This window comes from Mucor velutinosus (assembly GCF_035048745.1).
Source record: "Mucor velutinosus strain NIH1002 chromosome Unknown tig00000041, whole genome shotgun sequence".
NCBI lineage: Eukaryota > Fungi > Mucoromycota > Mucoromycetes > Mucorales > Mucoraceae > Mucor > Mucor velutinosus.
The window spans coordinates 792,537-814,188 of NW_027041905.1; the positions used below are offsets into that span (position 1 = coordinate 792,537).

The following is a 21,652-nucleotide window of genomic DNA, read 5'->3' on the forward strand; positions in this document are numbered from 1 at the left end:
TCACATATACACACCTTAGAGAGGTCTCAAACAGTTGAGATTACCTCGGATCAATCTGTACCTTTCTCCTTTCTTTTGCTCCCCCCCCACACATAGTAATTACCTGAATAAGCAATTATGGAGGGTATTACATCTTAAACACTGGGAAGAAATGGGATAAATCTGTTGCTAGTGCCATTCTCTTGTATATATAGTTGCAATATGGCACCTTTCTTTCATATTATACATAACACAATTTAAGATGGATTCCTTAGAAAGTAAATTTCCAAAGTACATGGTATACTGTGTCATGATTGCTTGTTTGGAAGCGTTCTCTCAGGGATATCTTTCCGGTGCCACTAATGTGCCTGGTACGATCACTCATGAATGTGCAAATGGCATGGCTCATGTTGCCAGTGGTGGCCTTCCCGACTGTTTACCTATGAATACCGCTCTCTGGTAAAAACACCTTATTACTGCGATTTTATCCAATTTGTATATTAACATCATGGCATAGGGGTTTTGCTGTATCTGCCTTTTGTGTAGGCGGTCTCATTGCATCTCTGTTTGGCGGTGCCTTTCAGAACAAATACGGCCGTCGTTTTGCCATCATTGTGAATAACGCTGGTTTCATCATCGGTTCTCTATTATGCTCTGTTGCTGCACATCAAGCCATGTTTATCATTGGTCGTATCATCACAGGTCTTTCTTGTGGCCTTGGTTCTTTAGCTGTGCCTACCTACATTGGTGAAGTCTCTACCATCAAAGCTAGAGGCACCATGGGCTCTTGCAATCAATTCAGTGTCGTCATTGGCCTTTTGATTGCCTCTGCCATTGGTCTTCCATTAGCCAAGGTGCCCCTTTGGCGTATTCAGTACGCTATTCCTGCATTCCCTGCTATTCTTCAAGTCTTTTTGATGCCCACTTGTGTGGACTCTCCTCGTTGGCTGCTTTCCGTGAATCGTGTCGATGAGGCCCGTGTCGCCCTTCAGAAGTTGCGTGGTGATGCTCGCATCGATCAAGAGTTCTTTGAAATGGTGCAAGGTGTTCAAGGCACTGCTGCTGCTAATGCCAATCTTCGTGATAGTCCTGAGGGTCTCAAGGTCACTGAATCCAAGGTGGCCAATTTGTTTGATAATGATATCGAAGACCATGTGGGCCAGCAAGAATCACACGAAACCTATTCTATGTTGGATGTCATGAGAGACCCTGTTGCTCGTCGTATTGGCCTTACCGTCTTTGTGCATCATATCATTCAACAGTTATCTGGTATGAATGCTGTCATGTATTACTCGAGTAATATCTTCTTGCTTGCCTTCAATGGCTCTGAGAGCATGTCCCAAATTATGGCCATTGTCACCACCATTGTCAATTTCGCTGCTACCATTGTTGCCGTGTGTGTCATTGATCGTTTCGGTCGTCGTCCTCTGTTGCTTATTGCTGAAGCTGGTACCTGTATTTTCTCTGTTCTCTTGGTCATTGGTTACAAGGTCAATTCACCTGGTCTTTTGATCGCTTCTGTCTTTTTGTATGTCGCCTCTTTCGCTGTTGGTATCGGCCCTATTCCTTGGTTGATTACCTCTGAAATGACACCTACTTATGCTGCTTCATCTGTCGGTGCTGCCTCTACTTGTATCAATTGGTGCATGAATTTCTTAATTGGCCAAGTCTTCCCTGTCATTTTCGCTGCTATCCAAGGCTGGTCTTTCCTTATTTTCGCTGTCATTTGTGCTTTGGCTTTCTGTTTTACTTTCTTTGCTCTTCCTGAAACCAAGGGCCGTTCTGTTGAAGCTGTTGTCGCTGGTTACGACAAGTACAAGAGATAAAGCAACCACTGTGTCATCCTTGTCCACTTCATCTATTTTTTTTTGCGTCAATATCTTTTTTTTTTTCATTCCCATTTAAATTGCCTCGTTCTTTTACCTTCCCTTTGTATAACAGTACCCTCAATTTTTGCTATTTTATCTTTGTTTTTTTGTAACACTATTATTGCTGAATAAATCCTTCATGTATGATTTTTTACCTTAAAAATTAGTCTTGATTGTTAATTGCTGTCATGAGCAGACAATGTCAACAACATCATGTCATGCTCAATGTGCCATGCTAAGTGTCCATAATGGCATGCTAGGTGGCTTGCTGTGAATGAAGTTCTGATGTTGACCCTTGAATTAAAGAAGCTACCAGTGCTTTGTTCCCCATACCTTCACAACAAGATGATCGCCCTTATTGTTTATACTACACCTTGGCGTAAACACTAGAAGGGTTTGAAATAAGGTTTTATGATTACATCTGGAGAATTCAGGAACACGATTGCCAAAAGAGAATGCGCCGCCATAATTTGAGTTTGACATTTTGAATTTGTTTGAATCATTGCTGGGAAAAAGTTGGAAGGATGGGAAGAAACAAGAAAAAAAAAAACCTTCAACAAATTCCATCAAGATATATGAATTCAAGACAAATTTATGCGCATTGGGCATTTTTTGTCCTTCCACAGAAAAAAAGAGAAAAAAATCTGGAAAGTAGAAATTATCTGATCCAATTCATATGAAAAACAATTGATTTAGTGAACAATCATGATACTTTGTACGGGCTCAAATTCCCCCGTTTTGTCGAGAATTAATTTCACGGTAAATAAATCAATGTAGACCCATGAAAACTTGCGTCTTTTAGAGGATGCCTCGATAACAAGGCAATTTGACTGGTCGTTTATGGCTCTGGGCGAATGAAATGCCTATGAAAAGTTCCATATTTGGAACATTGGGCATCATGATGATAGATGAAAAGTTTCATAACAAGTACAGGCATATTGTATGCTCTGTAAATGTAATATAGAACGAGCGATTAGGCAGCGGATGATGTACAAATGAAATGGTACATAATTCGGGATTGTTTGCCACGAAATAGCCCATCTATTGCTTCCACCGTTCTTGTGGCAAGATACGATGGAATGTATTGCGCTTTCTCAAATGGTAATTATGAGTATTAATAACACTGCGAGTTCTTATAATACGGGATTTGTAATGATGATTACACAATGTATTTATACTACACATTCATCAGCACAGCCTTCGAGTAGTCATCCAGGTAGAGAAGCATTCAATTTAATCCAATATGTATACGCCTGACGGAAACCGCATAAAGTATTAAGTATGTTTGTATCGAGTGATGTAGTTCCGGTTAAAACTACTTGCGTTACTACAAGTAAAAAAGCTTATGTTTGACAAATGTTTTTGATGGCGTGAAAATGGAGACGAATGAACGTCAAGCATTCAGCTATAGTTATTCGCATCAGGGTCAAATGTCTCGGATGAAGTCCTCACCCACATCCTTTGCACAAAAGAGGCAAATTACAACTGAATTTGTGAAACCTGGGAGAAAGTGGGATTGAGATCACGATCTGCAAAAGTATATAAACTATACCTACGTTACCACTTTCAACAAAAGCATCATCTTCCTTTTCTTTATTCTTTATTAAAACCTAAAATTTTTTCTCACTATGGACTCTAAGGATGTCGTATTCCCAAAGTACATGGTCTACTGTGTAGTCATGGCTTGTGTTGAAGCCTTTTGTAATGGTTGGGTCATTGGTTCCTCCAATGTTCCTGGTACCGTCACTCACATTTGTGAGAATGGTATGGAACATGTTGCCGCAAAGGGTCTTCCCGATTGTTTACCTATGAATACCGCCCTTTGGTAAGTTTATCCAGTAGCGAGTTAGCATAAATCCCATCATCTCGAAATTAACCTTAACATTCAATAGGGGCTTTGCTGTTTCTTCTTTCTGTGTTGGTGGTCTCATTGCTTCTCTCTTTGGTGGTGGCATCCAAGAAAAGTATGGCCGTCGTTTCACCATCATCGTTAACAATGCTGGCTTCATCATTGGCTCTCTCTTATGTTCTGTTGCTGTCCATCAAGCCATGTTCATCATTGGCCGTATCCTTTGTGGTCTTTCTTGTGGTCTTGGTTCATTGGTTGTACCTACCTACATTGGTGAAGTCTCTACTATCAAGGGCAGAGGTACCATGGGTTCTTGTAATCAGTTCTTGGTCGTCATTGGTATCCTCTTGGCCTCCTGTATCGGTCTTCCTTTAGCCAAAGTGCCACTCTGGCGTATCAACTACGCTATTACCGCTTTCCCTGCCATCTTCCAAGTTTTCATGATGCCCACTTGTGCTGAATCTCCTCGCTGGTTGGTCTCTGTTAACCGTATTGATGAAGCTCGTGCTGCTCTTCAAAAGCTTCGTGGTGATGCTCGCATTGATCAAGAATTCTATGAGATGGTACAAGGTGTTCAAGGTACTGTTGCTGCCACTGCCATGCTTCGTGGTGGCGATGAAGGCCTCAAGGTCACTGACGATAAAGCATCTGGCTCCTTTGACAACAACCAAGAAGAAAAGGGTGACAATGAGCAAGAATCCCACGAAGTCATGTCCATGTTGGATGTCATGAGAGATCCTGTTATGCGTCGTATCGGTTTCACGGTCTTTGTCCATCACATTATCCAACAGTTGTCTGGTATGAATGCTGTCATGTATTACTCGAGTAACATTTTCTTGCTCGCTTTCAACGGCTCTGAGCAGATGTCTCAAATTATGGCCATTGTCACCACCATTGTCAATTTCGTTGCTACTATTTTTGCTGTTTGTGTCATTGATCGTTTCGGTCGTCGTCCTCTGTTGCTTATTGCTGAAGCTGGTACCTGTATTTTCTCTGTTCTCTTGGTCATTGGTTACAAGACCAATACACCTGGTCTTTTGATCGCTTCTGTCTTTTTGTATGTCGCCTCTTTCGCTGTTGGTATCGGCCCTATTCCTTGGTTGATTACCTCTGAAATGACACCTACTTATGCTGCTTCATCTGTCGGTGCTGCCTCTACTTGTATCAATTGGTGCATGAATTTCTTAATTGGCCAAGTCTTCCCTGTCATTTTCGCTGCTATCCAAGGCTGGTCTTTCCTTATTTTCGCTGTCATTTGTGCTTTGGCTTTCTGCTTTACTTTCTTTGCTCTTCCTGAAACCAAGGGACGCTCTCTTGAAAGTATTGTCGCTGGTTACGACAAGTACAAGAAATAAGCTATATCTCGCTTTTGCTTTATATCACTCATCTTTTTTGTTATTTTCTTAATTTGCATCCATGTATTCATTGTATTTTCTATTTTCCCCTTCATTTGTATCAACATTCCCTTCATTTTTTCCTTTGTATTTATATTTCAATAAAATGTACGTGCATGTAATCAACTTAAAGTATAATTACGAAAAAGGAAGAGCTAAAAAGCGTCATCTAGCGCGCTGGTCGATTAAAATGTAGCCTTGGGCAGTGGTACTTGCGAGGATATCAAGTGCGATTCCCAGTTATTTTGCGAGCCAAGGGATGATGCCACACTAACACTCATTGTAATCTGTAATACCAAGCAAACAAAAGACGCCATCTTCATTCATTGTAAACGAGTGTTTCTACACTTTAATTAGAACGGATCTATGCTGTGGCAGCTGCGCTACCGGACGCCTTTTTACAGCCTATTGAAATACTGTCATTATCATCTGAAGCCTCCACCTTTGCATCAGAGCCATCCATATCTGTAGATCCGACTCTTATGCGATGCTCCACATCTATATACATGGGGCTAGCTCATACATGAGCAGACAGCATAATAGTATCACCCCCTTCCTAGTCAAGAGTGTGTCAAATACAGCAAAATTTAGACGTGCTTGAACCGTGTTTCCTCGTGTTAGAAGTCGTTTCAGACCGCCAGAGTAGCACCAGGTAATTGCTCTCGTGTAGCAGTTTGTACTGACATCGTTAACTCAACTTTTTTTGGGATCGCCGAAAAATCGACCAAAAAGCATGAGGGACCCCTCAAGGTTTTCATTGAAAATCAAACGATCGCATTTTTTACCTTGATAACGAAGACTTTTACTACGGTATATCATGAGTCAAAATGTTTCTATCAATCTAACGTAATCCCTGAAATCGTCTTTGTGGGACTTTGATATGTAAAATTTCGACATTTTGGCGAGAAACCTCATTCCAAATTTTATTAAATTGCTCAATAGTTTCAGTCAAAACAGTTATTACAGTTGGCACCATTGGAAGCGCCTTGAAAAGTGCTTCAAGAATGTATTAGGGAGCGTAGGGTGATCATCACAGTTCACATAGTCGAATCTCGCAACATAGTTCAATCAAGTCGAAAAAAAGACGAGATTTGGCCAATATTTGAGCAGAAAAAAAGCAATCTGGATTTGAATCAGTTTTGGCTCTGCTGTTGGCTGACCCACCAAATGCCTTTCTGATGATGACAATGATGATTGCGATGCTGTTTAAATGGGGATCATGGAATTGAAAGGACAGTTGATTAGTGCAAATACTTTTTTGGGGAGATTTGCCTCATAAAGGTATTTTTGCAATGACAATCTTTCGAAAACGTCGCTGTAGATCTCAGAAAAGTCCTGTGTTTACGCATGGCCAGTTCTGTGTCGCCATCTCAAGAGCAGCATCCGCGAATGGTATCACAGTTCTGCCGCCAGAAAATGCGACTCGGACGGAGGATGTAGTGAACCAGAAGTCTTATAATATGTAGTAGTAAATGCTGCATAATCAATGCCATGTTCTTCCCATTGGTAATCGCTATTGTTGGAAATCCTTAAGGAAATTACAAACTGAATAGTGCTACCACTTGATATGAATACTTTACTATTACTTTATCTTTTTATGTCTGATAGAAATGACTGTAGCGAGTGCAAATCCTAGTTCATGACACTATTGTTTGATAAACATTATGCCTCATCTACACTACTAGCTAGCAAAAATGAGCTTAAAAAGCATCATCCAGCGTGCCTGGATTATCAAAATGTAGCATCGGGCAGTGGCAGCTGCATAGATGTAAACTACAAATGCACGCCATGTTGACACTCAATATAATACAAACTCGTTTTCTTTACTATCAACTGCAAACTGAACTTTGTTCATCACTGCGTATCACCATGCACACTACACAATAGCCATTGTAACCACTAATGCAAATTCTTACATAAACAGTAGACGCCATGTTCATTTATTATAAATTACGGAAAGAGGGGGGGGGGGAGGGGAATAGTTGTGTATGCGTATCAAAGTATATTGCTCATTTGATTTTGTTCTATGTATTGTTTTTGTTGCTTGAGCATTCTTGCTTCTCGAATCTTGAGCATCATTGAGCCATAGTTATCGTAATACTGCCGTAATTCCTTCACAGTCAAGTTATTCCACTTGCTCTCATCATCATCCACCACAATCAAATGAAGAGGATGGATTAAACCGCGATAAGATGCCCACACTTCACTTTCAAAACGCTGCTCCAACTCATCCAGTGTCGATTCTCCTTTATCCGCCAGCATGTATCCGTATCCTTGCCACAAAATAGTAGCGCTGTTGTCATTCTCCTCTTTCTTTTTCGATTCAAACACTTCCAATGTATTATCGTATTCTGTGGATTTCTTCTTGGCTGCTGGCTTCTCCTCTGTGGGTGCAGGCTTGTCGCTGATCATGACTCCACCTACCGACTCTGATAAACCTGGTGTAACTAGGATGGGAACAAGCTTGTTATCTCCTTCGCCTCCATGTGGAGAAGCGTATAGCACGGCTGATAGAGAACGACGGATAGAATTTCTCACTTCTTTACCATTGGATTGCACAGCTTCAGATGCATCATAGGATGTCCTGATGTGTGGCTCGCTGGCGCCCACCTTTTTGAATGACTTGATGTATAAACTTTTTGATTTTTGTGCTCTTCTGCTAGCTTTTGTGTCTGGCTGTGATGGTGGAGAAGTGGTATTATCAGCTGTTGTTGTTGCTGTTTGCTTGGCATGAGCTTGGCCACCACCAAACGACAAACTTCTTGATAAACTATTGCTAAACCCAGCAAATGAAAAACGTTTAGGTTTGACCGATTCCATTTTGTAAGCAAAAAAAAAAAAAAGAGTGTAGCAAAGTAAAAAAAAAAAAAAAAAGAAAGGGATGAAGGGAAAAGAAGAACTGTAATGTATGTAACCCTGATTTGTTTGGAGGAGAGAGGGAGAAGAAAAGGTTTGGTGCCTGAAAAGATGAAAACTTTTTATTCTCTCGTTTGCTGATAATTCACTTTTTCTCTCTCACTCTCTATTTCATTGCACAACATCTGTCAAACTGTGATGTTAATGAGTAAAATGTGTTGTGTGCTACTCTGTTTACTATATTCGTGCCTTGAGATCATGGATATAGCCTCAAAATGGACAACATTTCGCTATCCGAACGAAGCTTATGACTAGTTTGATACACTCACTTTTGTGCAAATAACCTGCTGTTCCTTTGAATTATCTTTCTGTTAGCTTATAACGTCTCCTCCTTGTTTCTTCTTTACCCTCATTTGTCATCTCCCCATTTAACCTCGGTTGGAAAACAACATCTCAAATCTCGGTACAAGAGAGTGATTTCAGAACCCCGATCAATGGCACCTTGATGCACCATTGGGCAAGTGTCGCATTACCATAGCATATGTATATATGTGAAACCCGAATATCTATCACAAAGAGTTAAGATGTGCTTTTAAATTCGCTTAGCAATGCAACCAGATGTACATTTGAATTAAACATAGGACATTTAGCAAAGGACAAAAAGACATGGATAGCTTGGTAGCACCAACTGCTTACCTCCACAACATCAATTCAGGCTTCATCAGCCTGCAAAGTTTCGGTTCCGGTCTCGTACAAGCACCTGAATTAAAAAATCCTATTTTTTTTACATGATTAAACATCAATGCGTCAATGGTTTAAGTGATTCCTATTGTTTGATGCCAGGTTTTTAGTCCACCGCTACAAATCAAGACGCATTAGTATAAAAAGAAGAGATGTTTGATGATGGGAGTCATCTCCTTTCTTTCATCCCTCTCACAAGAAAAAATTAAACCTTCCAATGTTGTCCTATATCTTTGTCATGCTTGTAGCAGCATGGATCCAACTTGTTCACGGCAACAGCGTCAACTACACATTGCAAACTGACTACAGCGGTACATCGTTCTTTGACAAGATCGACTTTTATTCTGGCAAAGATCCTCTCGGTGGGTTTGTTCGGTATCAAGATAGCCCCAATGCTACATCGCTCGGTTTGGCCTACGTCAATGACAAGAACAGAGTCATCTTGAAGCCTGATAACACTACGATTACTCCAGATGGTCGACCTTCTGTTCGACTTCATTCAAAAGAAGTGTATAATGGAGGCTTGTTCCTGTTTGACATCAATCACATGCCACAAGGGTGTGGTACTTGGCCTGCCTATTGGTTGGTAGGTCCTTCTTGGCCGAACAATGGTGAAATCGATGTAAGCTTGAAATTGCGTTAGAAAACCACAGAGAGCTAAACGTTGTGCACAGATTTTAGAAGGTGTGAACACACAAAAGACAAACGGCATGACAATATATACATCTCAAACATGTTCTATGGTCGGTACAAAGCAATTGATGACAGGCACAGCATCTAGATCCACAAGTTGTAATGTAAAGCAGCATGGAACAGGTTGTGGTATTAAGGAAAACCGCACCACATCCTATGGTGTTGGTTTAAACAAGAATGGCGGCGGCATCTATGCTATGCGCTGGGAGCAAGCAACTGGTATTCAGGTCTGGTTTTTTCCACGCAATCATTTACCCGCTGATCTCAATTCAGCAACAACCACTCTGGCGAATACAACCAGGATTACGATGACCGATTGGGGTACTCCAGTGGCCGATTATCCTTTTGGGAACAACTGCAATAGTACATTGTTCAAGGACATGAGGGTTGTCATCAATTTAACGTTTTGTGGAAGATGGGCTGGTAAACAGAGTACGTACAGCGGTGCTGGATGTCCATCAGAATGCACCTTGTATGTTGAAAACACATCACATGCATTTGATGAAGCATATTGGGATATCAATTATCTCAGAGTGTATCAGCAGCAGTAATAATAGGAGTAGCCTTATTTGTGTATATTTCTGTTCCTTTAAATATGCAAATATTAAAAACCCCCTTATACATGTTATTGATCAAGGTAGTCTCATAGTTAATAAAGGTAGCTACGAGACATCTATCGATTTGGATGCTCCTTTTTTCTAAAGAATACTAGTTTATTGCCTCTTCCAGTTACGACTGACGTGTAATGCTTTAGAGGAGCCTTTTCAACTCTAAGATTGGAAACAGATCAATAGCGGTCAAAGATGGAAGATGCTATGGCCTCATCTACTAGCTTTTAAGTGATGAGTGCTATTCTGCTTCATAGATATTAGTTTAACCAATATAATAAAAACTCCAGTTCATTCTTCTTTTATACTTTCCTATCACATAGTTCATACTTGTTACGTTTGGCTTCCCTGGTGGTTACTTGTTTGCTCTCCTCTTGCGCAATATTTATCGCCCATCACTTGCTGTTGCCACCAATTTGTTCGAGATCTACTTAATAGTCAGTTGTGTACATTTTTGCAAACTGTAGATATCTTACCGAAAAGCAGCTTCCTTATTAACCATGGCATCAGTTATTGTATCATATCAGTAATGAGTGTATAATCCCTACTGCAAGTGCGCAATTGAGCATTTAAAATGAGTATTTGCAGCCATTGAATTCATGAAACATCAAATTATGTAACAGAAGAAACAAAGAACAGAGGTAGAACTACTTACGACACTGTTTCAACCTGTAATTGTCTTATTATTAGCTTGAAATACATCATTATTTGAAAAGCATTGATTTTGACAACCGCCAAAACCAATTGAATATTCGCAATTCATTCTATTTCAATTCGTTCGCTTTGCTCAATTTTCGACTATATAAACAGTGATCGTTGCCCTGTACTTATTAATAGTGTTTTGGAGCACTTTTTGAGGCGCATCCAATGGTATCAACTTTAAGAGGGTTTATGAACAAAACTACCGCGAAATCCGTAAAAATATGAAATACGGTTTTTGGCCAAAATGCCAAAATTTTGCATATAAAGAATCTCACAAACAAAGCTTTAGGGGTTGCTTTGGATCAAGAGAAACTTTTTGAGCTAATATACCCCTAGTAAAAATCCTCGTTCTGGGGGTCGAAAATGCGATCGTTTGATTTTTGATGAAATCTATGAGGTATACCCCTCATGCTTTTTGGTCGATTTTTTGTGGTAATTTTTTGGTCCCAAAAGAATTGAGCAGTGGTGTCAGCAAGAAACTCCTAGTTGAAAGCAATTGTCTGGTGCTATTCTGGCAGCCTAAAACGGCTTTTAACGCGAGAAATCGCGACTCAATGCATCTGTATTTGACTGTGATTTGCATATATTTAAGCAGTAAGAGACAATTTTAGGGTGTTGTCTACCCGTACCGGAATTGATTTCATCAATTCAGACATGGAGCATGCTAAAAGTGTCAGATCCATGGTTACAGCCCTTTGCAGAGATCCCCACTTGGTAATGGAGAGATAAAGGGTAAGATTTTATTATGTATCCGTAGGATATGCCTTCATGAAAGTATCAAACTAAGTTTATTGTACATTTGTTTGACCTATTGGTGTGCAGTAAACGGCAGATGGAAGTTGGTTACAGCATCTTCTTTAACAAAACCAGCTAGGGCGTCCAGGGCCAACTTACAGCGCCCTATTTTAGTCTTTTCTTTTTTTTAATATGAAATTCAGAAGAGAGACACTCATGCGCAAATGATCATCAAAAGAGAACCACCATGGATTGATGGCACCAAATCAGAAGCGACAGCCAAAAACAGGGGGTTTAAAGATCATTGCGCAAGTGTTCACAAGATGGAGAGCTTGAACAAAGGACGTCAGGAAGAAAAAAGAACTGCCAAATTTACATGATCCGAGTTTCCAGTGCAAAATATACCGCCTCACACACAAAACTGAGCAAAAGCACAGATCTCATTGCCATAAAGTGCATCAGATGCGTATAGCCTGTTCTGATTCAACCACAAACGTCAATAGAGCAGGCGTTCCAATACATACAAAGCATTCAGGTACTCGTTAGCAACTACAATCACAGATGCAATCAATTCTATCCATCATTGATAAGCAACATCTATCAGTATATACGCGTAAAGCACTGATGCCGGCTGAAATTGGAGGCTTTCAAGAAGTTTTTCATGACCCTGAACCTATTTCCTGACCTCCAGGCCAGGCCAATGTGTCATCTGAGATTGAGTGGTATCTATCTGTCCGTTTTTTCGCCGATGGATTTATCATTGATTTTGCTTTGCTGTTGCTCATGAAAATGGATCGATTTTCTTTCATTGCGGTTTTCACCCCCCCCCCCCAAAATGCGATTTTTTACATATTATTTTTAGACTTAAATGAATGGGCAATCTTTTATACTTTGACCTAAAAGTGTTTGTTACACAGTTTAGCTATTAGAAATTTGACATATTCACTAAAACCTTATTTTTGTGTTTTCGCTATTTGCTCGAATTTTTGTATGGCAAAACTTAATGTTGAATACACCATTCAATATAGAATTACGGTGATAACTTACCATAATTAATAGTCCTGGTGCATACAGCTAGTAAATTGTAAAGATTTTTGCATTTTTGTGTGTTGGGATTCCCGAAACCGCATCCAGGAACAGGATGGGAGATATAAATGAACATATCATTCAAACTCAGCCATCACCACTAAATGGTGTTCTGGCATGAATTAGCTTTATTCCACCTGCTTTCAGCCTTAATCGATGATATAAATATAGATGAATATAGCGGATATAAATCAAGCATGTCAAGTACGGTACCTTTGTCCTAAAATAACTTGATTCATCCAAGTAAAAAAAAAAGAAAGCTTTAAATAACTTATACTTGACGGCATCAATCTTCTAAAATGCAATTTAATTACTCCAATGTTGTTTGGTATTGACGGAAAAGAAGCTTTTATTATAAATAGAATAGCAGTGTCTGGAACACATTTTATATAGATCTCTCTTGGCAGATTCTAATTCTTTGCAAGCACGCATGCATATTAAACATGTGCGTAGTGATAGTGCTGGTAGTGTAAATCATCAAGTATGTGGACGGTTCATCCATCAGTTTAGTAGTGCTACTACGCACACATACACAGGCATATCTGTATGAAAAAGGGTTTAATCTATATTATGCTATTGGTAAGCTACAGAGAGCACACAGATCAGGACCGTGGAATATGTAAATTTATAAATCAAATGGAATCGAGGGCTATTTTTGTATCAGAAATGAATAAAGTCTCTTCTTTTTCTTTAGGTTTCGCATGTTTGAGCAAATATAAATGCAAGCTCAACAATCAAAAATTACACCAAGCATGCGTATACATAAAGGCGCACGCAATGTGGTTATTACCGATCAATGATCATACTATGATGGTGTTGCTATGGTGTGAGTCCTAACCATGCACAAACAGGTTTTTTTTTGCTAAATTTGGAAACAACAGTGCTCTCTCCTGTGCGTTCTCTTTGTTACCCCTGAATCTCCTTGAATGTTAGTATACAGTTAATTTTATAATAGTAAAATGTGGAATACAAATAAAGGTGATGTATATATTCAATGTGTGATTAAAAGTGTATATATGTATAAGTGACGGTAGGATGTTGCTTGCTGTACAAGATGTAAAAGCATGTGTATGTTATGTAAAACAAAAAATGCCTCTAAGCAAGTTTCTCTGTATCCGCGAGTTCTATTGAAATAACATCATGACCATTGTGTTGATGTAGTTGATGATGATGATGATGATGCTGATGGGTATCATGTTTTTCTGCCTTATCAGTCATTTTGAGGATGAGTGGTGTAGCAATGAGTGTGATGGCAGTGGTAGCCAGCAAGAGATAATACACTTCACGGGAGATGATACTGAGCTGCTTCGCACGAGACGCTAAAACAAAGCCAAATTCTGATATTTGAGCTAAAGCGATCGCCATGGAGGACGATTTGTGTATATCAAACTTGAACAAATACAAAATGACGCATGTTGCAATGTATTTGAAGCCAATGACACCAGCAGCCAATGTCAGTAGCAACATGGCCTCGGAGGCCAGGAACGAAGGATAGATGTGGAGTCCAATCGAGGCGAAAAATAGACAAGCAAACATATCACGAACAGGTTCAATAACCTTGATGGAAGTTTCAAACATGCCTTTACGAGACCTGATGATGACACCGGCAGCAAAGCAGCCCAACTCCATACCAAGACCTAGATGTTCAGAGATAATCAACATGCTCATGCATATAGCAATCGTGCCTAAAAGCATGAGTTCATGATTATTCGAGATTGATTGAATTGGAATAGCACGTCGAACAACACGAGGAATAATTGGGATTAGCCGAACAATAGCAAAGCAAACAAGGCCGAATATAGCAAAAGATAAGGTAATTCTGAGCACTGCAAACACTACTTGAAAGCCTGATTTGGAGAGAGCAGGGATAATAGCCTAATGTACAATAAACAAGTTAGATGCACGTACGCACGCACGGTATGCGATGAGGAACTAACCAGCATGAAGCCTAAAATAACATCTTGCATCACTAATAGGCCATACAGGTGATCTAATTGATCCAGCTTTATGCATTTCACAACAACAGCGGTTGAACTCAAGCTAATGCAAGCACCGACAAACACGGCTTCCTTTGTGTCTGCACCAATTGCACATCCCATCAAGACAAAAAACAACACTGTCACTAGCAAAATGGTCATTGCGCCGCCCAATGCTAGTCTCCACATCTTTTGGATCTTTTCTAATGAGAATTCAAGGCCGAGCACGAATACTATCAATACGACCCCTAATTGCGCCAGTGTTTCTATCTGGATCAACTCTTGGATCAAGTTGTAGCCTGATGGTCCTATCAAGATACCCGCTAGGATATAGCCAAAAAAGGCTATCCGACAATAATGAGTATGATGTGTCTTGTTTACATGCATCAAGAATTGGACATACCAGGCAAACCGATCCAAGTAAACATCCAGCCCAAAACAAACGAGGCGACAAGGATAAGGATGAAATCATGAATCAACTGGATGTCTGTCAGGTTGATTATGTAAGCAACTCACTGTGAGCATCCTTGTTCCAGCAAGCTCAAACCTTCAATAATCACTGTCGAATCAGACGGCTTCATCATGACATATTCGTTGCTATCTTGATCCACCAAATTGACCGAATTCTCATCACGAAACTTGAGCACTGTCTCCACACGACCCTCGTCTGAGCTAAAGACAATGTTGTTTTGCTGCATATCCTCTTCCAGCTGATCTGCATTATCACTGACCTCCTTTAGCATGCCATGTAATACTTGCTTCATCGATTCCTTTTCCTGATCCACATCCGTTACTCCAGGAATCGGTTGGTGGTGATGTGAGCTCTTTGTGTCCGAAAAACTACCGGCAGCTGATTTGAGTCTTTGGTGAGATATTTTTACAGCACGTTGGAAATCAAATGTTAATTTTAGAGCTGGGCTTCTGAAATCGTACGAGGATTTGAACGGTTCCTGACTCACGGTCCTTTGGTACACCTGCAAAATCCCAAATACAAATGATTCGAATGCCTGATAATCCTCTAATTGAACACCAGCTAAAGCGTACAGTTCATCATTGGATTCACCGTGCACAGCTTTGATGGACTCGAACAACTGATTTTTTTTGATTTTGAGCTCTTTTTCATGGTCTGCGCCTCGCTGTAGTATGGTGAATAGCTGCTCGGCGTTTGCTGGTGAGAGGCTCTATGAACAATCCTTTAGACATGTTGCTATTCTTATCTCTCCATAGCATACCGGTAGCAGATTCGGTTCATCCAAGAGTGCAGCGTCTGTCGCTAGTAAATAGAAGCCTGAACCGAGGAGCAGCAGCGCGATGGCTATGATGAATGATGATGAACAATATCGCATGTATAAATGTGGCAAAATTAAAAAAAAAAGTTTTTAGTGATGTTAAAAAGGAAGGGCGAAATGGTGATATTCTAATTGGATAAGTGCACTCACAGTGACGTTAAAGCATATTGGTTGTTGCACATACAAACAGTTGAGATATTTTTGGTAATTTCATACATTGCTCCTTAATTCAATGGGCACGTTTTTCTCTTATTATTATACGCCCCTCCCCTCCCCCCCCTCTCCCCCCAAACAGAATCATGTAATATAAAAAGGATCATCATTTCCATGATGTGCCCTTCTTTTCTCTCTCTCTCTCTCTCTTCACTCACATCAATCCACATTCAAATGCCAGCATTAACCACCACTGCAATTCCTCAATTGCCCATCGGGACTATCATCCAAGATTTGGAGATCGTCAAAGTCCTGAGCATTGGTCCTTATGGCCAAGTTTACATGGCTCGTCATATCCAGACATTTAAACGCTATGCCATCAAATCTCTACCTCATGTCGGCTTCGATTCCCGTCAACTTGCCTTTCAGCGCAACGAAATCACATTGCACTCCCATCTTTCCGACCATCCGCACATCATCCGACTCGAAAAAGTAGTACAAACCAGTGAATGGACACATGCTATCCTGGAATATGGATCTGAGGGTGATCTTTTCTCGGCCATTACAGAAAAGAGCATCTATCACGGCAACCACGCTTTGATCAGAGATGTCTTTTTGCAGCTCATTGACGCCGTACGCTACAGCCATGACAACCACATCTTTCATCGAGATTTGAAGCCTGAAAACGTCCTTGTGTTCAACGGTGGAAGAACAGTGAAATTAGCAGACTTTGGATTAGCTACAACCGACGCCATTTCAACAGACTATGGCTGTGGATCCACTTTTTATTACTCTCCCGAATGTCAAGGCGGCCTAGACAGGCAGAAACGAGTTGGTTATGCAACAGCTCCTAATGATGTTTGGGCGCTAGGTATCATTTTGATCAATTTATCCGCAGGCCGTAACCCCTGGAGATTAGCCTCTTTGGATGATGAGACTTTCTGCGGTTTTCTCCATGATCCCAACTTGCTGCTCAAGATTTTGCCCATCTCTGCTGAACTCAACAAAATCCTCAAGCGCATCTTTTGTCTCGACCCTCATCGCCGCATCACCTTGGATGAGCTGTATATAAGAATTCAACGTTGTACATATTTCACTCGTACTCCTGAAGTAACTCGATATGAATCTATGATGGCATCTACTGTAATTAACACCAAGAGAACAAAGAAAGCCAAGAACAGACCCTCGAAATTGCAACTGTTTAATCAGCCCATTAGTGTCGATTTGCCCTCGCCACCTCAAACACCCAGTCAAGATACCATGACATCCTCCAGAAGCAATAGCAGCAGTGGAAGCAGCAGCTACAGCAGCATAGCTTCACTGGCAGATCACCATGTTGGCACGGTCCTTGTGAACAACAATGCTACAGCTGATACCTTCTTTTCGCCTAAAACAGGGGCTGATACCACCAATCTAGACCCCCACTACATTCAAGTCGTGGTCTAGACTGTTCACCTCATATCACATATTCTCTCTTTCTTTTTACCTATTACATAACCCACTCTCCTTTCATCTCCATATATGCCTTATATACCAAACATTGTCTATAGCCTTTTTGTTTATATGCCTTCACTATATCCCCCCCCCTTTTTTCATATGTTTCTGTATTTTCTCTATGTATTTAACTGCTACACTACTATTTCTCTCTCTCTCTCTCCAAATGATCACTACTCCCCCCTTCTTGTTTATGTGTAAATTCTGCTTGTTCGCTGTAAATGTCTTTTTTTTTTAAATTATCATCATCATTATTTTGCTTTCTTTATATCTTATCATGCTCTCACAATAAAACCCTTTGCATAAATTGTTTATTACATAACAGAATCATGAATTGGGCGGCTATTAACCACAGACAATTTGATGTCCACATTTAGCAACCAAATGTTTGTTTTTTTTTGCTCTTTTTGAACGGAATAAACACGCGAAACCTACCCATTCAACTCAAAACCTCATCTGCTGGATCATCTTTGTCTCTGTTTATTATTATTTTTAAATGCAAAATCATCAACAGCAGCCTTGGACAGCTCATCTGGATCTTTACGGCAGTCCAGAATGCGATTACCATGCACAGCTCACTATCGGATCGACACTCATGAATCTGGTTCTGGATACCGGCTCTGCCAACACAGCTGTTATTTCTGACTTGTGCTCGTCTGAAAATTGCACATTTGTACAGAAACCTTATTTACCCATACCTGATTCATACGCTAATTTTGACACAGTAAATGCCAGTTACGGAAATGCCAAGCTTCGCTCCTACTGGAAAGGTTATGCTACAGGTCAACTAATTAGCTTTGATCATGTGCAACAGGCATTTGCCAGAGTCGATGTAATTACGGATCATCAATCCTTTTTCATACCACGATGTTCCAAAAATCAAGGCATCTGGGGCCTAGCTCATCCGTCCCTTCAAACAAGACCTCGAAAAAGCAACGGCCACGCTTCCAATAGTGAGCAACAGAAATTAACTCTTTTTGATTCTATCCGTCGCGAAAAGGGCCTGCCAAATGCGTTCACTGTTCAAATATGCCCCAAATCAGCTGTAGATCCTGCGTTTGCGCATGAATTTAATTTCCTTGGTTTGAATAGTACAATGCGTCATGCACAGCTACAGCAACAACAACCATCCGCTACAGAGAAAACTTGTTTACGCGATGGACACTTTTGGCTAGGAGGGTATCCGAGTCAATCAGTTGGAAGTGAAATTGTATGGGTCCCATTATCGCACACTCGATACTATGAAGTCAAGGTGGATCATTTCGTGGTAAATGGCAATATTGTCGCTGGCATGGAGCAAATCAATGTGCCAAGAACGATTATTGACACGGGCACAAAGGATATTGTGCTCACACCACTAGTAAGGCTTGGGTCTGTCTCGTTTGTATCGTGAATGATTAACACGCAACACAAACATGCTTGATTTAGAATCTGGAAAAGCTGCTTCATGCGTTATGGCATAGCAAATTGGTGCAGTTTGATGATTCAGTTTCAAAAGAGCATGAAAAATCATTTTGGTTCGATCATGCCCAACTCAGTCTCCCCAAAAAAGCTCTGACCATCTCGCATAATGTATCTGTTGCTATTGCATTTGAAGGCAACAATGTTGTGTCCCTGCCTATCGAAAACATACTCAACATTCGTGATTTCGGTGAACAAATGCCAGATTGGGTCAATATCAGTTGGACAGGATTTACGAATAGTGGTGGAAGTGGTAATATGGCGTCTACGATATTAGGAAACACTTTGTTCCTTGGAAAAACTGTGATTTTCGATCGAGGCAGAGAAGAGGATGGTGCTCACAAAATGACCAGCAGAATTGGATTTGCAGATGCAAGTGCGTGCTGTAGGACTTCCAGCGGGAAGGATGTAAACATCTTGCTCTCAGTCGATAGTGTTACAAAAATCTCCATTATACACCAAGATCATGTCGCAAATACCGTACAGATCTGTCTCATTTTGCTGATTGCCTTGTCCGGTGTTGGATTCTTTTCGACCATGGCTGTCTTTCTGATGAATGGCTATCAAGAAAAGAAGAACAGAGCCGCTGATGCCATTAGCTTTAAGGGGGATGAGCAGCACCAGATCCATTTAGTGAAATAACTTTTGTATTATACTAATATATTTATTAAGTTTTATTGCTCACCAAAAGCCTACATGCATGCTATGCTTAATATCTGCCTTTGCTCATGTAGGTGCACTTGCTTTATGATGTGTAGTCAAACTTGAAATGCATCTTTAATGCAACTGCATCTCTCCTAAATACAGCAATTATTGCTTCAGTAGTTTAATTTCAAACAAAGTGTTTCTGACGTATACATTTTTAAATGTTTTAATACTTTGTTTGTTGCTCATCCCTAGAAGAGAATTAGCTCAGATTGCAGTAAACCATCCGGCCAATCAATTATGTGCCCTGAATGAGGTATTGTATCTCCGACATTTGACAGGTGATCTTCATGTTCATGATCTCTTGGTCGAAAACAATGGTTGGCTGGTCTGAACGAGCCTGGACCAATGCCTATTGTATAGTGAAAGATATTTTGTGCATCCAAAGAAGCTGCCCTTAGGTGATTATCGAACAAATGTCACCGTAACTAAGCCCAAAAATATGGTTCCTTTATGTTTATTTTACTGGTCCGTAAAATCCGAATACAATTATAAACTACCACAATATCAAATACTTGAGCATATATATATTACTAATACTCTCTTTTCGTTTGTATAGATAGTAACATTGGTGATCAAGGTAAATTTGTACAGCTTTATATGCATCATGAAATACGCTAATCTTGACGCGATTAGGCGATACTGCTCCTGTCAATGGGCGTACCTGTCAATCTGAAACATAGCATGGCATTATTTCCACATTCAACTGCAATATCATATTCTTTTCATTTAGCTAAACATCGTAGATACGTTTACGAATGTGTATCTTTCCTGCAAGATCCCGAATTTTCGTGATTATTGGGAGGACAATGACATAATAAAGGTCTAATGAAAAATGACGAATCGCCCAGCATCTTATCTGATTGGCCTTTTATGGGTAACATCCAAAGAGTTATAGGCACTTGTGCACCATGTTTCATTTTTGTGACTCACCATGAAAGAAACAAAAATTTAATTAAAAATGCCTCAATGTCTACTACTAGTTGCTCTTTCCCTACCTCTTTTCCTCAATACTAGCCATGGAGTTCGTCAAGGATCTCGAAGATCGCATGCTTTTTGCAGTTCCAAAAAAGGGACGCATCTACCAAACTTGCATCGAGCTTTTAAAGGGATGTGACATCCATTTTAATCGTAGCTCACGTCAAGACATCGCCCTTTGCACAAACTTGCCAATTGCACTCATCTTCTTGCCTGCTGCTGATATTGCTAAATATGTGGGTGATGGCAACGTCGATCTTGGTATCACTGGCCAAGATATCGTTGTTGAAAGTGAAGTCGAGGATAAAATCCGTCAAGTACAGGAGTTGGACTTTGGTAAATGTAGACTTTGTATCGAGGTGCCTATGAATGGTGAATATCAAACATTGGAGTCATTGGTCGGTAGACGTATTGTTACAAGCTTTGTAAATTGTGCTGCCAAGGTGTTTGAACCTCTCGATAAAGCTGCTGGCAAAAAGACCATCATTGAGCACGTTTCCGGTTCTGTGGAAGCTGCTTGTGCGCTTGGTTTAGCTGATGGTATCGGTATGTACTACATTGAAATTGTTTTGGGTAAATCATGATGGAACTAAAATTGTTGTTTGTATATACAGTTGATCTCGTCGAAACAGGAGAATCGATGCGTGCTGCTGGTCTCCACGACATCCATGATTTGATGGAAACCCAATCTGTTTTGATTGCCAACAAGAAATCAACCCACACCGAGTTGATTGAGAAGATTGCCTCACGTGTGCGCGGTGTGATTACTGCTCATAAGTTTGTGCTGTGTACATACAATGTTGAGCGTAAAAACTTGGCTGCTACTAGTAAAGTAACTCCAGGCCGTCTTGGTCCTACTGTCTCCGCATTAGATTCTCATGATGGCTGGGTGGCTGTTTCTGCCATGATCGCAAAGAAAGAAAAGGGCGAGATTTTAGATAAATTAACAGAATGTGGTGCAACTGACATAATGGTCATGGCATTTACAAACTGTCGTGTATAATAGCAAAAATAAATGAATACAATCATGCAAATACAAAAAATGGACGTTTTCATTACTTTATTAAGTTTTTAAAAAAAGAAAA

General features: G+C 40.3%; 8 protein-coding genes across 8 annotated transcripts; 6 read left to right on the forward strand and 2 right to left on the reverse strand.

Annotated features, from left to right (window-relative positions):
• Nucleotides 1–241: 241 nt before the first annotated feature.
• Nucleotides 242–1,805, forward strand: ATC70_000427 (uncharacterized protein; the record flags this gene model as incomplete). The annotated part of the gene is made up of 2 exons (XM_064819843.1): nucleotides 242–438; nucleotides 497–1,805. The coding sequence occupies 2 exons, from the start codon at nucleotides 242–244 to the stop codon at nucleotides 1,803–1,805; spliced, it is 1,506 nt and encodes a 501-aa protein (XP_064683763.1).
• A 1,670-nt stretch (nucleotides 1,806–3,475) lies between these two features.
• HIS1_1 (ATP phosphoribosyltransferase (ATP-PRTase) (ATP-PRT)) lies at nucleotides 3,476–5,051 on the forward strand (the record flags this gene model as incomplete). The annotated part of the gene is made up of 2 exons (XM_064819844.1): nucleotides 3,476–3,672; nucleotides 3,740–5,051. The coding sequence occupies 2 exons, from the start codon at nucleotides 3,476–3,478 to the stop codon at nucleotides 5,049–5,051; spliced, it is 1,509 nt and encodes a 502-aa protein (XP_064683764.1).
• Nucleotides 5,052–7,085: 2,034 nt separating this feature from the next.
• On the reverse strand, nucleotides 7,086–7,910 carry cpc2_1 (cross-pathway control WD-repeat protein cpc2; the record flags this gene model as incomplete). Its single annotated transcript, XM_064819845.1, has 1 exon — nucleotides 7,086–7,910. One exon carries the CDS (start codon nucleotides 7,908–7,910, stop codon nucleotides 7,086–7,088), a length of 825 nt encoding a protein of 274 aa, XP_064683765.1.
• A 994-nt stretch (nucleotides 7,911–8,904) lies between these two features.
• On the forward strand, nucleotides 8,905–9,931 carry PEX13_1 (Peroxisomal membrane protein PAS20; the record flags this gene model as incomplete). The annotated part of the gene is made up of 2 exons (XM_064819846.1): nucleotides 8,905–9,309; nucleotides 9,362–9,931. 2 exons carry the CDS (start codon nucleotides 8,905–8,907, stop codon nucleotides 9,929–9,931), a joined length of 975 nt encoding a protein of 324 aa, XP_064683766.1.
• A 3,675-nt stretch (nucleotides 9,932–13,606) lies between these two features.
• On the reverse strand, nucleotides 13,607–15,833 carry ATC70_000431 (uncharacterized protein; the record flags this gene model as incomplete). The annotated part of the gene is made up of 5 exons (XM_064819847.1): nucleotides 13,607–14,386; nucleotides 14,449–14,831; nucleotides 14,891–14,974; nucleotides 15,035–15,668; nucleotides 15,720–15,833. The coding sequence occupies 5 exons, from the start codon at nucleotides 15,831–15,833 to the stop codon at nucleotides 13,607–13,609; spliced, it is 1,995 nt and encodes a 664-aa protein (XP_064683767.1).
• Nucleotides 15,834–16,163: 330 nt separating this feature from the next.
• On the forward strand, nucleotides 16,164–17,375 carry ATC70_000432 (uncharacterized protein; the record flags this gene model as incomplete). The annotated part of the gene is made up of 1 exon (XM_064819848.1): nucleotides 16,164–17,375. The coding sequence occupies one exon, from the start codon at nucleotides 16,164–16,166 to the stop codon at nucleotides 17,373–17,375; it is 1,212 nt and encodes a 403-aa protein (XP_064683768.1).
• A 544-nt stretch (nucleotides 17,376–17,919) lies between these two features.
• On the forward strand, nucleotides 17,920–19,526 carry ATC70_000433 (uncharacterized protein; the record flags this gene model as incomplete). Its single annotated transcript, XM_064819849.1, has 2 exons — nucleotides 17,920–18,783; nucleotides 18,852–19,526. 2 exons carry the CDS (start codon nucleotides 17,920–17,922, stop codon nucleotides 19,524–19,526), a joined length of 1,539 nt encoding a protein of 512 aa, XP_064683769.1.
• Nucleotides 19,527–20,608: 1,082 nt separating this feature from the next.
• Nucleotides 20,609–21,570, forward strand: ATC70_000434 (uncharacterized protein; the record flags this gene model as incomplete). Its single annotated transcript, XM_064819850.1, has 2 exons — nucleotides 20,609–21,113; nucleotides 21,182–21,570. The coding sequence occupies 2 exons, from the start codon at nucleotides 20,609–20,611 to the stop codon at nucleotides 21,568–21,570; spliced, it is 894 nt and encodes a 297-aa protein (XP_064683770.1).
• Between the last annotated feature and the right edge of the window lie 82 nt (nucleotides 21,571–21,652).